Source organism: Aquarana catesbeiana, linkage group LG11, assembly GCF_042186555.1.
Source record: "Aquarana catesbeiana isolate 2022-GZ linkage group LG11, ASM4218655v1, whole genome shotgun sequence".
Classification (NCBI taxonomy): domain Eukaryota; kingdom Metazoa; phylum Chordata; class Amphibia; order Anura; family Ranidae; genus Aquarana; species Aquarana catesbeiana.
In genome coordinates, this window is record NC_133334.1 from 271926025 (window position 1) to 271942464 (window position 16440).

Genomic DNA, 16440 nt, shown 5'->3' on the forward strand with positions numbered 1-16440 from the left:
CTTGTGACTTCTATCAGCGGCTGGTTAAAGCTTGCAGGAGGAGTTTCCATTCTCCTCTGACTGTCCTATGAGGCTGCATGACCCCTGATCCTCTGTCTGGACAGTGCTGATTGGCCCTGTGCTGATCACATACCCTCCCAGAAAAAAAAAAAATCTCTAGCAATACACACCAAACTGAGCATGTGCAGAGTGCCCCAAAGGCTCTGTACTATCAGGAGATGGATTGGGGACTGTGGAAGAAGGGGAGGATCAGAGAAGACAGGATCAACCAGCCTTTTTACACAATGTGCAGGATTAACTCCTTAGCTTCCACAGTGAGTATAACAAGCATGCTTTACTGCATATACAGACTGATTTTACTGTTGTGGGTTTAGTAACACTTTAAATTTTTATTTTTATTTATTGTAAATATTTTATTTATTTTATTTAAATTACATTTTGATTTATTTTAATTTAAATCTTATTCTTTTTTGCATCCTATTGAATAAATGTATTGTCTTGTATAAATTTGCACAGAGTAGGACATCAAATTACAGCCATCCCCAGCACAGTCCTACACTAGGAGCCTCGTCTTTGGTTAGATGCTTAAAACCTAACTTCAGCCTAATTGTTTTTTTATTTTGTTTTGAATAGTACAGGGAAGGGTAAGACCTCTGTTTGGTTTTAATTGCCATCTGCAACCCTGTTAGGGAGATTTCCCATTATTTCCTGGCAGAACAGGAAGTGATGTTAAATCTCTCCAACGTGGACCTACTTTAGTGGAGTAGGGAAGTCTAAAACGTCTGACAATGTTTATATTAGACATGTGCAATTCATTTCATTACAAATTAGTTATTAACAAATTTCGACATATTTGCTAATTCGGAAATATCCGAATTAACGAAAACCCGTTTAACAAATTTTTCGGAATATTCCTAAATTTGAATATTCATAAATTCGTAACTCTGTAAATTCGAATGTTCGAAAATTTGTAAATCCATCAAATTCGTAAATCCGTAAATTCGAAAATTCAGATATGTGAAAATTCAGAAACTTGGAATTTCGAAAACCCAAAAATGTGAAAATCTGAAATAATAACTAACTAATAGCAACTTAACTATTAAATTATAGGTATTGGAATTTCCTTTCAAATGTGGCTCTTAGTGAACGCAACAAATACGAATTTATCCAAAGTTACGAATTATCCGAAATAACAAATGCCGTATCTTAAACAAATGGAACATAACTAATTAATAATAATAAATAACAACAATAATAAAAACTTTTTATTATTATTATTTATTATTAATTCGTTTTGTTCCATTTGTTCAGATACATCATTCGTTATTTCGGATAATTCGTAACTTTGGATAAATCCGTATTCCAAATTTGAAAGGAAATTCCAATACCTATAATTTAATAATTAATTCTTATTAGTTAAGTAGTTATCATTTAGAATTTTCAGATTTTCTTTCTTATTTTCGAATGTACGAATTTAAGAATTTTTCTAATTTACGAATTTTAGAATTTTAGAATTGTGATAATAACGAATGACCCGAAAAAAAAAAAAAACGGATGAAACGAAAAAAATTAAAAAATTTCGGCAGTGCACATGTCTAGTTTATATTGCTGTCCGTTCCTTCCTGTCCCGATGACACCCGCACTCCCTACTTCTTGTACAAGTGTCACAGAGACAGGAAATGAGAGAAAATCTAAAACTCAGAAAAAAAAAAAAAATAAAAAAACACTTTTGGCTGGAGTTAGGATTTAAAGGATATAGGGGGTCGTTATAAGACTCTTTATAAGAGACAGACCCTCTGCTTTGCACTGTACAGCAAATACACTGGAGCCGCTTATCTACAGAACGACAGCAGGTAAGAATCTGCAATCAATTTTCGCAATGTGTATCGTTCACCTGGAAGAGATTTTCTTTTGCCTCAACAGATCTAGTGTTTCCCGTTAAGTCGATGCCAACCATTCCCTTCCCACAAAAAGGTAACCACGTCCTTAAACACATTAAATAGAAGTATTCACTATCATAGCACAATATTAGCCATCCACCTATCCCACTTATTTAAAGGGTGAGACACACATAAAATGATTACTACAAAAAAAATGTCTTAAAGTGTCTGCCTAGGCAAAGTGTGTGTTTTTTTTTTTTTTTAATTAAAGAATTTTAGAACCCCTGTCAGGTTTTTTTTACCACTATCTGCGGCTACTTTGAAGTCACACAGAAATAAAAATGATTTTCTTTAGTAGAGTAGTAAAGGGTAAAACCGCATCAAATTTTTATTTCTGCCGGTGGCCCCATTACAGATTTTTAGCACTTCCTTTCTGGTGACACCGCAGTCTGCAGGACAGAACGTAACATTAATGTTTCATCTGCTTTATGTTTTATCTTCCCTGTTTCCTCCTTTCTTGCCTTTTCTGGCACTTTTTGGGGTTTTTTTTGTTTTAAGTAAAAATCTGTATTTTTTGCTAGAAAATTACATTTTATATATATAATTATATATATTATACATTATATATATAAAATGGCAATTGTAATTTTTTTTTTTATGTCACACAGTATTTGCGCAGCAGTTTATCAAATGCAATTTTTTTTTAGAAAAAATACATTTTGATGAATTTTAATGCAAAAAAAAAACACAATATATACCCCAATTTTTTGGTAAAATATAAAAGATGATGTTACGCCGAGTACATAGATACCTAACATATCAGGCTTTAAAATTGCGTACGCTCGTGGAATGGGGCCAAACTACAGTACTTAAAAATCTTCATAGGCAATGCTTTAAAATTTTCTACAGGTTACTAGTTTAGAGTTACAGAGGAGGTCTAGTGCTAAAATGATTGCTCTCGATCTGACGTTCGCGGCGATACCTCACAGGTGTGGTTTAAACACTGTTTACATTTGTGGGTGTGACCTACCTATGCGATCAACATTGCACGTGAGGACGGGGGCGGTTTAACATTTGAAACACCATTTAAATATACGTGTGCGACTCGCGTATGCATTTTCTTTTACGCGCGAGCATGGAGGGTTGGGGGCGTTTTACTTTTTATTTTTTTTTATCACTTTTATTCCAATTTACAAGGAATGCAAACCTAACTTGTAATAGAAATAAGGGATGACAGGTCCTCTTTATGGAGACATCTGGGGTCTATAAGACCCCAAATTTCTCCTCTACCTTTAAAAGCAAAAGATCAAAAAGTTTTTTTGATCATTTGCTTTAAAAAAACAAAAAGGTTTGCTTTCGCTCTAGACCGGAAGTGACCTTGTGGCGTCATGACGTCGTGACGTCATAACGTCACTCCGGTTCTCCAAGATCGTAGAGGGGATCAGAGACGATTTGGTCTCTGTTCACTTCTATGGCCAGCCACGTAAACTGTGGGATCGGTTCCCGGGCATGCGGGAAAAAAAAAAAAGGTAATCCCGAGAAACACAGGCGAGCGCCGTTAGAGGGGGGGGAGGGTCCTAGGCAGGTTGTATTTGCATGTAGCCCACCCTAATTATTGCCTACATGTAAGGCTAAGCTTCCACGATTAAAAGAACTGAAATCCAATGAATGGAAGGGGTGGCCAGTGGACAATCGGGCTGGATGTCCTCCAGCCAGGAAATGAGGCGGGGCTCTACCTGACTTGCTGCAGCTTCTAATGCCCGTTGTGAGAAGCTCACAGTGTGCAGTGAAATCATAGGAGGAAGCCATTTCAGCACAGGGAAGGAGCCGGTACAACTGTGCAAGACTGGAGGTCACCTTTAAATGGAGCCCTGGATAGCAGTAAAAACCTGAACAGGAGTTCTAATCCCTCCCCTCTCCATCCAAAACTAGACATACACTTTAAGGGGGTCACCGAGTAGGTTGTCACAACTTACAAAGTTCCTGAAGGTTCCTGCAGCACTTGTAAGCCTTGCATTGATAGTAAAACACCTTGCCCTTTTCCTGAGCGTCAGCTCTGTGGTCAAGCGAACAATGCTGCGTTTTTTTTTTTTTTTGCTAAAAAGTTTTGCCTCGTCTGCACTGAAGTTTGTGCTATTTAAATCATTTTTCTTTTAGCAATTTATCACGAGTGCCGGTAGTGACGTCAGATTTGTGCAGAGGAGCGTTGCATGGATGTGGCGCGGCGGTCCGTCCCCGCCCCCTTCACTGCGAATCGTCGTCCTCCGTGTAAGAATAAAGTTTACTGAGATAGTAAAATTTGGGCCCCCACGCTTTCACGTCCTCGTACTCCAAGTCCGACTCCACTCCAGACGAGGCCAGAGTGCTCAGGCTGCCGGCGGTCGAGCCGGCCCCCTCCGTGTCGTACACCTTCAAGCTGTCGCAGGACGAGTGCATGTAGACGGCGTCCTGGCAGACGTCGTAGAAATACTGACCGAAATCTCCGCTGGTGAAGGAGCAGCTCAGCCTTGGCGCCGGCGCTCTTGACGGAGCCTTCTGGCTGTCAGGCGGCTCGTAGTCGCAGCTCAGGGGGCTGTGGACGCGGCGATCCTTCGCCCTCCTGCCGAGAGTGAGCACCGGGCTGTTCCGCAGAGACAGATGGAGGTCTGTCATGTTGAATGCGTCCTGCGGGGAATAATCACAGTAATTAGACCTGATCGGCGAATCATGTACTTTTATTTCGACTGGAAAAGATTGCCTGTTACGTTTTAACCCATCGCTAGCCTATAACAGCTCGGCTTCTCTATGCCTGCCTTTCCAATCACTTTTATCAAAATTACTTTTGTGTCTTAAGGAAAACCTTCTGAAATTACTATATATTACTACCATATAGACTGAGCAGAAGAAGACATCTATCTACACTACAGTACCTTCTGCTGTCTTATAAACCCCCACTTTGTCTCTCCCCTCTCACTGTCTCCCTCTCTTTCTCACCCCTCTTTTCTCTCCCCCCCTCTGATTCTCTCTCCCACCCTTTCCTTCTGCGCCATCTCCCTCTCCTCCACTGTCTCCTTCTCCCACCATCTCCCTCTCCACTGTCCCCCTCTGAATCTCCACCATCTCCCATTTACACCATCTCCGCCACTTTTTCCTTCTTCCACCATCTCCTATTACAATGTCTCCCTCTCCCACCATCTCCTCCTCCTCCGTCTCCCTCTCCCCTCTCTTATTCTTCACTGTTTCCCTCTGCCACCATCTCCTTTTCCACTGTCTCCCTCTCCTACCATCTCCTTGTCCACCATCTCCCTCTCCCACCCTCTCCTTCTCCGCCGTCTCCTTCTCCCACCCTCTCCCTCTCCACCGTTTTCCTCTCCCACCGTCTACCTCCACCTTCCTCTCCTTCTCCATTATCTCCCCAACTCATCCTTTCCCCCACTATCTCCCTCTCCCACATCTCAATTTCCCCCCTCTGATTCTCCACTGCCCCCCTCTCCCACAATCTCCTTCTCCACCATCTCCCTCTTCTACCATCTCCCTCTCCCACCATCCCCCCTCTCACTATCTCCCTCTCTACAGTCTCCCTCTCCCATCTTCTCCTTCACGGTCTCCCTCTCCCACGATCTCCTCTTCCACCATCTCCCTCCCTCCTGGACTAACTCCCTTTCCCTACCTCTCCCACCATCTCCTCCCAAACTGTCTCCCGCTCCCACCATCTCCTCTCCCCTCCAATTCTCCACTGTCTCCCTCTCCCACAATCCCCTTCTCCACCATTTCCCTCTCCCACCACCCCCTCCTCCAAGGTCTTCCTCTCTCACCAGCTCCTTCTCCACTGTCCCCCTCTCCCCCCTCTCAATCTCCACCATCTTCCTTTTACACACTATCCTCCACTGTCTCCTTCCACATCTCCTTCTCCAATATCTCCCTCTCTCACCATCTCCTCCTCCACCGTCTCCCTCTCCTTACTCTTATTCTCCACTGTTTCTGTCTGCCACGTCTCCTTTTGCACCATCTCCCTCTGCTACCATCTCCTTCTCCACCGTCTCCCTCTCCCACCATCCCCTTCCCCACTGTCTCCCTCTCCAACTCCTTCCTTCTCCACTGTCTCCCTCTCCCACCCTCTCTTTCTATACTGTCTCCCTCTCCCACCATCCCCCTCAGCTATCTCCCTCCCCTCCCTCTCCTTTTCCACTATCTCCCCCACTCATCCTTTACTTCTCCATCTCACTCTCCCATCTCCTCTTCCACTGTCTCCCTCTCTCACTATTTCGATCTACCCCCTCTGATTCTTCACCATCTTCTTCTCACTATCTCCCTCTCTACCATCTCCCTCTACCTCTCCCATCCTCTCTTTCTCCACTGTCTCTCTCTCCCACAATTTTCTCCACCATCTCCCTCCCCCCTCGCCTGTCTCCCTCTTCTTCTCCACTATCTCCCTCTTCCATCCTTTCATCCACCATCTCCCTCTCCCCCTGTCTACCTCTCCCACCATCTCCTCCACTGTCTCCCTCTCCCACAATCTTCTCCACCATCTCCCTCTTCCATCCTTTCATCCACCATCTCCCTCTCCCCCTGTCTACCTCTCCCACCATCTCCTCCACTGTCTCCCTCTCCCACAATCTTCTCCACCATCTCCCTCTTCCATCCTTTCATCCACCATCTCCCTCTCCCACTGTCTACCTCTCCCACCATCTCCTCCACTGTCTCCCTCTCCCACCACCCCTTCTCCACGGTCTCCCTCTCCCACCATTCTCCACTGTCTCCCTTTCCCACCATCTCATTGTCTCCCTCTGATTCTCCACCATCTCCTTCTCCCACCATCTCCTTCACTGTATCCCTCTCCCACCATCCCCTTTTCCACCGTTTTCCTCTCCCACCATCCTCCACCGTCTCCCTCTCCCACCATCCCCTTCTCCCCCCTCTGATTCTCCACCATCTCCCTCTCCCACTATTCCATTCTCCACCATCTCCTTCTCTCACTATCCTCTTCTCCACTGTCTCCCTCCTCCACCATCCCCTTTTCTACCGTCTCCCTCTCCCACCATCCCTTTTTCCACCATCTCCTTCTCCCACCATCCCCTTTTCCACCGTCTCCCTCTCCCACCATCCCCTTTTCCACCGTATCCCTCTCCCACCATCCCCTTCTCCACAGTCTCCCTCTCCCATCATCCCCTGTTCCACAGTATCCCTTTCCCACCATCTCCCTCTCCCACCATCTCCATCAATTTTCCCACCGTCTCCCTTTCCCACCATCTTTCGTCACTCTTTCCCTCTCCCACAATGTCCTTCTCCACTGTCTTCGTCTCCCCCTCTAATTCTCTCCCCACCTTTCCCCCAGGCTCCTATCCCCTCCTCTCATTCACTCTCCTTCATCCCCTATCGCTCTCTTTTCCCATTCTTTTTTTGGCCCTCTCCCTGACTCCCTCCCCCCTCCTTCCTCTCCTTCTCCCCCCTCTTTCTTTCTCCCCCTCCTCTCCCCTCCCCTCCCTCCAACACACACATCTCCCTCTTCCCCCTCTTCCCCCTCTTTTTTTTTCTTTCTTTCTCCCTCTCCTTACTCTCCACCCCCCCCCCCTTTTCTCTCCCCTTCTCCCCCTTTCTGTCTCACTCCCCCCCTCCCTTCCTTAAAGTGTGCCTGTCTCATACACAGTGCAATGGAAATTTTGTTGGCTTTATCACTTGAATATTTTAATGAGCTCACCTGATCCTCCTCGCCGCCTCCCTCCTCGTTGTAATGGAAGATGTTCTGCCTGGTGTCCTCCACTTCATCGTGATAAGCAGACACATGATAGACACCCTCATTCATCCTTTTCTTCTTCTTGCAGCGGGAGAGAAGTACAGCGCCGGCAATCACAGCTACAGCAGGGAGGAAGACATGCAAAGTCACCTGATGTTCTGTCTGTTACATTGTAACCTCTGCTCTGTCAGTAATCATTAATGTCCTATCCCAGGCCAGGCTGAGGTATGGACAGGCGCTGACCTTAGGTGGAAGGGTAAGAAGTGGTGGACGAAGGTGGGGCATATAAATAGCTGCCAGTTAGATCTCTTCTTGAAAAACTACTTTGTGACCATCTTGCAGACTGGCCTTAAAATACTAAAAATAGACTGCAATTTGCAATATCCAATTAACTTTCATATCTTAAAGGAAGAGTCCACCTACATTTGATCATTTAGTTATAGGTGGAGCTTAATGGTCTTCCTGTCCTCCTGGGAGTTTTGGGAGTCCCCACCCACCTTCTTTGTGTCCCAGCCCCACCCCTTACATGCTTCATAATAAATGATATAATACTGTTATATCTTGTTACAATGTAGCCAGAGACTTGTGCACATTGTGATTGTTACCGATCAGGGCAGTGGAGCCGATGCAGGTGATGAGGAAAGTGCTGAGCGTGGATCCCGGATCCAGGGTATAAAGGACCACATCGCAGTTGCTGCCAGCAAATCCCTGCGCGCAGAGGCAGGAGAACTCGGCGTCCGATCGCGGTATGCAGGTGCCATATTTGCATGGGCTTTGTGCGCACACGGTATACAGGCACCACTGGCCAGTGATGTTCTCTATCAACAGGTACCCCGGGGGACAGCTACAGAACAGAGAGGACAGGAAAAGATTAGCATTGTGTGTCGGCAAATTGAAAGCCAAACTCCGGCTAATAGACTTTAGTAAATAAATCAAAAGGCCTGCAGGGGGCTAAAAGTTTATGAACCCAAAATCTGTTTTTTTAGTATGTTAGGCATCATGCCCCACTCTATACAGTTTTCTTGGGCAAATTGTTATATGTGAATCTATTGCAAAATATTTTACCTGGAGATCCATCCAGCAATGAAACTTTATGTCGCAGGCTGACACCGCTGAGCCGCTGCCTTGTAATTAGAAGCAGCGTTGTCAGCCTGCTATGTGCGCTCTTCCGGCTGGCTGTTCATTTGCCACTCTGGGCGGAAATTGTAAAGAGGCAGCCCAATGGCCAACTGAAGGAGCCCCCTTTGTAGGCTGACAACCTTGCAGCTAATTGTGAGGTAGCAGCTTAGTGTTGTCAGCCTGCAACAGGAAGTGCTTTTACTTTGCAATAGTTTTACATAAAAAAAAAGCTTTTCTTAAGAAAATTGTATATAGTTAGTAATGCTGACAAACATATCAAAAAGAGACATGGACTTACATATACTAATAAATATAAACTAGTAATAACTAAACTAGTAATAATATATAATGATTTAAACAAATGATTATTTGTGTCATGATTAATAATAATAATTAAAAAATGTGTTATTTGAGACAGAATAAAAATGTTAAAAAATACATAATAAGTGATCATGAATAAATAACAAATAATATTCACCTCCCCTCAGGTGCTGTCCCCTGCAGACTCACGGCTCCAGTCCTCCAGTGCCAATTCTCTTTCTGGTTGAATGACACCCAGCGTTATACAACCCTGTCTCTGTGAGCGAGGGCATCAAGGACCTGCTCTTTGGGGGGTGTATCATCAAGGACCTGTCCCCTGGAGGGGGGTATCATCAAGGACCCGCTCCTTGGGGTGTATCATCAAGGACCTGTCCCCTGGGGGGGTGTCATCAATGACATGCTCCTTGGGGGTGTATCATCAAGGACCTGCTCCCTGGGGGTGTGTCATCAAGGACCTGCTCCCTGGGGGTGTGTCATCAATGACCTGCTTCTTGGGGGTTTGTCATCAATGACCTGTCCCCTGGGAGCATGTCATCAAGGATCTGCTCCCTGGGGGCGTGTCATCAAGGACCTGCTCCCTGGGAGTGTGTCATCAAGGACCTGCTCCCTGGGGGTGTATCATCAAGGACCTGCTCCCTGGGGGTGTGTCATCAAGGACCTGCTCCCTGGGGGCGTGTCATCAAGGACCTGCTCCCTGGGGGCGTGTCATCAAGGACCTGCTCCCTGGGGGCGTGTCATCAAGGACCTGCTCCCTGGGGGCGTGTCATCAAGGACCTTTCCCCTGGGGGCGTGTCATCAATGACCTTTCCCCTGGGGGCGTGTCATCAATGACCTGCTCCCTGGGGGTGTGTCATAAATGACCTGCTTCCTGGGGGTGTGTTATCAAGGACCTGCTCCCTGGGGGTGTGTTATCAAGGACCTGCTCCCTGGGGGGTGTTATCAAGGACCTTGATGGCACACTAGGGGTGTGCCATCAAGCCATTCTGGCTTCCCAGGAAAATCCTGCAGCGAGCCTTGCCACACCATTAAACCCCACCACTAGAGGACGGGTTTATATATAGTAACATAATAATAGATCAAATTAATGGCTGAAGGAAACAATTATATTTATTTTTAACAAAATTACTTTAACATTACTGGTTAAAGGACATAATGACTTTGATCATTGAATTTCATAGCACTTTATGATAAAAAAAAAAAAAAAGAAGCACTACTGATCCAAAGTGCATACCCAACTGTCTGTCAGTGCTTTCTTGTTTCACTCAGGATTCCAAACAGTGCAGCAGGAAAAAAACGTTGCTGTTTGCAAAGAAAAGGTCGGCAGTGTCAGCTTCTATTTTACTCGTCTGACAGGTTCACTTTAAAGAGCACCCGCCTACAACACAGGAAGCCAATAAAGAGAATGCCTTGCCAGTTGCAGGTCCTGTAGAAGACTTACCTGCATTCGTGTAGCATCCACATGTCAGTGCAGACAAAGCCCCGGCTACAAGGAGCACTCCTGCAGACGTCGGAGGTACACCCTCTGCTCACTCCTTGCTTCCTAACCATGGTCACTGGAGAGCTGGACTGGTTTTCCATGGGCAGTCTGTAGCTATTAAATCTTACATCCTTCATGCAGCCTATTGACATTGAGTACAAATCATCAGTTTCCACTGTCAATGCAGACTAAAGAAAAGCTGACATCTTAAAGTATATCTAAACTCCAAAACTAAAATGTAATACTGTATACTGCGGCTTTCTAGCTTTAAGATGTGGTGGCTGCATTCGCTTTCTTTTTTAAGTTTTTTAACTTTATCTTCACCTGGTGATTCCACCAGTAACCCACTTTCTGACCTAGGCTAACAACACTCACTCACTGTACTGTATCTGTGGAGGAGCAGTATTGTTACCCTTTGACAGAAAGTATGTTAAAGTAAAACTATGGGCAAAACTTTTTTTTTCATTTTGGATAGAGTAAGAAAGAGCTATAACCCCTGTCAGATTTGTTTTCGCCATCTCTGTCCCATTGCGGACATTTCGCTTCACTTCCTGTCCCATAGCCAAACAGGAAGTGAGAGTAAATCTCTGCAAAGTAAAGGAATTTTTGGGGACCCCCAGCTCACCAGAACTAGTGTCCCCATTGGAAGATTTCCCATCTATTACTTTTCTGGGGATAGTGAAGCCGAAAATCTACACTGCCGGGTTCCCTTACCCGCAATGGCGGCGGGAGCACCCGACCAGCCGATGTAAGCTTCTGCGGTGCCGACATCACTGGACTCCAGGACAGGTAAGTGTCCTAACATTAAAAGTCAGCAGCTACAGTACGAGGTGTGTCTATTAAATAATGAGACTGTGATCCCACCTAGTAAACAAAGCAGTCAGAACCGGTTATAACTGCATGCGTGGTGACCTTGAACATGTTTGAACCTGCATGACAAGCAGCAACACTCTACGAAGTTCAGTTGATTGTAAGTCGCCATTTAGTTTGGTTGTGTTTTCTGTAGTGTGCCGAAAAAAATGCTAAGTTTAAAAGTTGAACAATGTGTCAATTTGAAATTTTTAGTAAAATTGCACAAACAGAATGTTTTCAAGGGCTTACTACCGCTCATGGGAATGACAGCCTGTCTCGTGCGCGTGTGTTTGAGTGGCACAAAAGATTCAGCGAGGGACGTGAGAATGAATTCCCAAAAAATAAATCAGGGCTTAAAAAGGGACACGTTTTGAGTCAGTAGATGCTGTAAAGAAGAAAATGGCAGATGTGTTGAAACAGCTGACAGAAACTGATTTTCTCTATGCCTTAGACCAGTGGAAAACAAGACTGTAGCAATGTATTAGTGCAAATGGGGAATATATTGAAGGGGACAAGCATTCAATTTGTAATACATATAAATAAAGAATTATTTAATAGACACACCTCGTATGTGTAGCTGCTGATTTTTAAAGGGGCGGACGGAGCTCCACCTTAAGATAAAAAAAAAACAATCTGTGTGCAGCAGCCCCCCTAATACTTACATGAGCCCCATCTCTGTCCAGCGAGCCGCTCATAATGTTCAATATGCTTGAGAGGACTGTGTGAAACTGCAGACCTAATATTGAAAATGGGGGTCAGAGAGTGCCGACAGGATACATTGTTGGCGGGGAATATGCTTTAGAAGAAAATACGAAACTGGGAACATATTACATGAGGCTAGTAAAGCTCAATGCTATTACCCTAATCAGTGTTCCCACTCTAGACTGCTGAGGTCTGAGGACACACATCAAACACCAAAGGGACACATGTGGCCCTTAGACCTTAGGTTGGGCATCAGGTATCTACTGCTTCCACCAGTGGATCCATGCACCTGGATACAAACCTTTTCAATTTATTGTAGAACCTAGGGGCCTACAGGTCCACATCCTGTACCCCCCACCAATGATACAGGAACACCTCCTGGTGTAGGGATCACTCTCCTGAGTCCAGGCACTGCTGGCTTAATATCTGTCTGCCATTGGTCTACATCTGGAATGTACAAGGCTAATAAGGCTAGAATGTATAGTCATGTGGAAGACTAGATTTGAGGAATTAGATGGAAGACTAGAAGACTAGATCTCAGCTCCAAGACCAGAGAGACTGAAGCTTCTCTTGAGGATGGAACACTCCAAGACCAGGCTTGGATACTACAAGCAATGAATTGGTTCCAGCGGTGATTTCTGAAGGTTCACTTTCAGGCTATCATTATAACCTCTAGTCCAGTGGGGTCTGGGTGCAGTCTAAAGTTAGCCTGGGAACAACCTAGCCAAATCACACTGATTTGGAGATCTCGACCAGCAGTGTAGAGTCTAAAGAATGTGTAGTCTTGCCAAAAACTGGATCTGTTCTACCCTCAGATCCAAGACCTGAGAGACTGAAGCTTCTCCTGAGGATGGAACACTCCAAGAATAGTCATAGATACTCCAAGCAATGAGTGATTTCTAAATGTTCATGTTCAGGCTATCATTGTAACCTCTAGTCCAGCGGGGTCTGGATGCAATCAAAAGTTAGGCTGGGAACAACCTTGCAAAATCACTGCCAGTTGAAGATCGAGAGCAGCAGTGTAGAGTCTTGGTTTAAGCAAGGTAAAGGCTAAAAAATGTGCAGTAAAAAAAAAAGTTACCACAGAGCTTAAGTAAAGATGGCCATCCTCTTAGGGCACTAATACAAAATGAATGCATGTTAGTAGTAGAGGGGGTTATTCTGAACCGACCTACAGTATATTTGTTTGCCAGTGTCTAATCATCTTGTAGGCAATGGTATAACCTGAAGATTTTAGACTCTCTATTTGAGACTCACTTTGTACCTCAATGGACAAGAAAGAAAAACGATGCTATACTTTAGAGACGAATTCCAGGTAAACATAAAGGACATGCATTAGTACATCTCTGTATTTATTACATCAATAAATGGAATTCAGCTTTAAAGAGCATATATAAATACACTCCAGGTTCTCAGTATGAAACCTTACCCAAGGTGGTGTTGCGTTTATTGTGTTCAACCATGCTTTATTCAAATTGTGCATCATACCTTCGAAGCTTGGCTCTTCCATCTTGCCGCTCCCTAAAAAAACACTGCTTGGATCCACTTTAATTTCCTTGTATGTGCCATGCGCCACTGTGACCTCACCGTGTTCTGATCCGCTACTCATACGCAAAGTGAATTCATTCTGAAGTCGCTCCAAACTCACTTCACACCACTCCCCAGAATCCAGTCTGTGGCCGGCGAGTTTCACTAAGTAGTCACCATCCCCAATATTATATGAAGCTGTGAGGATTCCATGTACCACCTATTGGAAAGGAGGCAAAAATGGCTTCCATCAATAACTGTCACAACTTTGCCAACATTTTAAAAGGAACAAGAGGTGTCATTGCCAGGAATTTTTTAGGGTGCACACAGTTTTGCATGGTTGCAAGGATTTTAAATTTGAATTCATGTAACAGCCCTACTCTGGGGGCTAAGCTTGACTTTTGTAGGACAAGTCAAGATTTAAATATAACATCAGCTGTTTAGACTTCTGGTTTTGACATGGGGTTTTCAGTGATGGTAACCTTGGGTTTTGCGGGTTTGCATCATATGCTCAGTTTAGAATTCCAAGTGCTCTCCCCAACTAAGGACCCCTGTTCCTCTTAAGGCCATGACGCCCTTCCACTCAGTCTTCTAGGTTGATCTAGTAGTAGTCACATTTAACTGGACTTGTTCTGTAATGTTAAAGACATAGCTTGTCAAAGCCACTTCTTTGGTACTGAGAGTCAGGAAAATTCCTCAGCATTTATATCCAAATGCGTAGCACCAACACCTTGGTACAATTTACATGGAATGGCGGATGTCATTGTCTAAGGACAGGAAAGGGGTATGAAAATTGTGGAATCACCCTGTCCTATTTACATAATCCCATCCTTGGTATCAGGTTAAATAAACATTAATCTGATGCCAATATTCGCTCTCACCCTCACTTTTTGTTTGCTCTTTGTCATATCGGTAATTACCGCATGTAGCATTTCTGCCGTTTAACATGTGCCCTCCAAGACTCACTCACATCCTTCTCTCTCTTTCCTTATCTATCTTTCTCTTGTACTCTGCACCTGTGAAGTGGTCACTCTCTTCCCCTTTCTCTTGTCTTTCTTTTACTCCTAATTCTGAGCTCTTATTCTCTTAATAGGTGTTCTGGAGCACATTGTTGGATAATTATGCAGAACATAGTTGATCTTTTGAAACCACTTTCAACACTTTCTTACCAACCCCATTTGGGATGCTTTGAGGGTTCAGGTCCCACATCTTGAAAATCCTGGACTGTATCATATTTTGTGATACTTCCTATATCCACCCCATTGCTAACACTAGCTCTGGACGCTGTTATACCCTAGATTGTTAATGGGAGTCTCAATTCTTGCTTAATTTATTCATAGTTTTTTCTTTTGGTATTTTAAATATTTAATAAAAGATATATTTTCCTCTAAATAAACAGTTATCCTTTGATTAACATGGCTGAAGCAGTAAATTGTTGTCAAAACTCTGGGATAGAAATGGTAAAATGGTGTTATATGTGGAAAACGGATGAGGTTGAAGGCCCCCACTCCCATTCAGTGATGATTGTTATAGTTTGAAGTAGATGGCCTCTTTGATGCCTCCTAGAAACCAGTTGGCTTCTCTGTCCAAAATGTGAACCTCACTGTCCTCTAAAAAAAAATGTCCATTTTCCTTAATTGGAACAAGGTGTTGGTGCTCTTTGGATATAAATGTTGGGGTATTTTCCTGACACTCATTGGAACTGAAGAAGTGGCTTGTGCAACTACAAAGTCTTTAACGTTACAGATCAAGACAAATTGGATGTGTCCAGGTGTAGGGATCACTCTCCTGAGTCCAGGAACTGCCAGCTGAGTAAGACCAGAGAGATGGAAGCTTACCCTAAGGAAAGAATACTCCAAGACCAGGCCCAGGTACTCCAAGCAATGAGTTGGTTCTGGCGGCAATTTTTGAAGGTTCAATTTTGGTCTATCAATGATGGCCATTAATGTACAGTCTTACATTAATGGCCTCTTGCAAACCAGTTGTCTTCTCTGTCCAAAATGTGAACCTCACTGTCCTCTAAAGCATTAGTTCTCAACCTCAGTCCTCAAGTACCTCCAACAGACCATGTTTGAGAAAGTTCACAGACACATCCTCTATGTTGTGTGAGGCTGGGCACAACATGCACTGAACGCTTAATGCAACATCCCAACACCAGGAATTTTAGTCTGAACTGCTTCAGTTTTCAAAATCAGGAAGGTAAAGAAAGTTCCAGGTACAAATGTCAAAAACCCAGTACAACCTGGAGCTGCAAGTCTAAACACAGACCCCCCCTGCCCCATGTTTATGTATGCCGCCATTTTCTAAGCATGGAGCAGTTATTTGTGAACACCTGTTATAGTAATGGGACCATCTCTAATATTAATACATAATGATATGAACAGCTCCTGGGAACATCCACCAGCCCTGTAAGGTGATACCTAAATCTCTAGAACAACAGCCCTGGCCCTGTTTCTAAAAATCAATGACAAGCACAATGCAATCAGACAGCAGAACTACTATTAGGAAAGTCTTCTACTTCCACCTACCTGCAGAAAAATGTACTCGGTTCTGTCTCTGGAGAACAGGCTAAGGATTGTACTGTGAGACTGACGCGTTCTCACCATTGCCTGGAAATGCGTCCTTTGTGGGTGAAACATGTGAGTGAACCTGTATTGTATCAAGCTGCCAGGCTGGAAGAGGTGTTCTGTATCATCTGTAGGATTCAGTCAATATCAAAGAAGAGAATAACTATTTGGCAAAATAATAATAAGTAGCCAAAATGCATAACAAGAAACTACAAGATGGGATATGGGAATGGTGGGAGATTTACAAAATCAATAAAAATGAAGACACAGTATGAAGCATTA

The 16440-nt window shown here is 44.1% G+C and overlaps 1 protein-coding gene across 1 annotated transcript in view; it reads right to left on the reverse strand.

Annotated features, from left to right (window-relative positions):
- Nucleotides 1-1313: 1313 nt before the first annotated feature.
- Nucleotides 1314-16440, reverse strand: part of LOC141111760 (neural-cadherin-like) — a 130839-nt gene continuing 115712 nt past the window's right edge. Inside the window, 6 exon segments of the mRNA XM_073603899.1 lie at nucleotides 1314-4544; nucleotides 7558-7712; nucleotides 8199-8437; nucleotides 10472-10652; nucleotides 13553-13811; nucleotides 16120-16286. Of these exon segments, the coding sequence (XP_073460000.1) occupies nucleotides 4125-4544; nucleotides 7558-7712; nucleotides 8199-8437; nucleotides 10472-10652; nucleotides 13553-13811; nucleotides 16120-16286 (1421 nt within the window). The 3' untranslated portion in view covers nucleotides 1314-4124.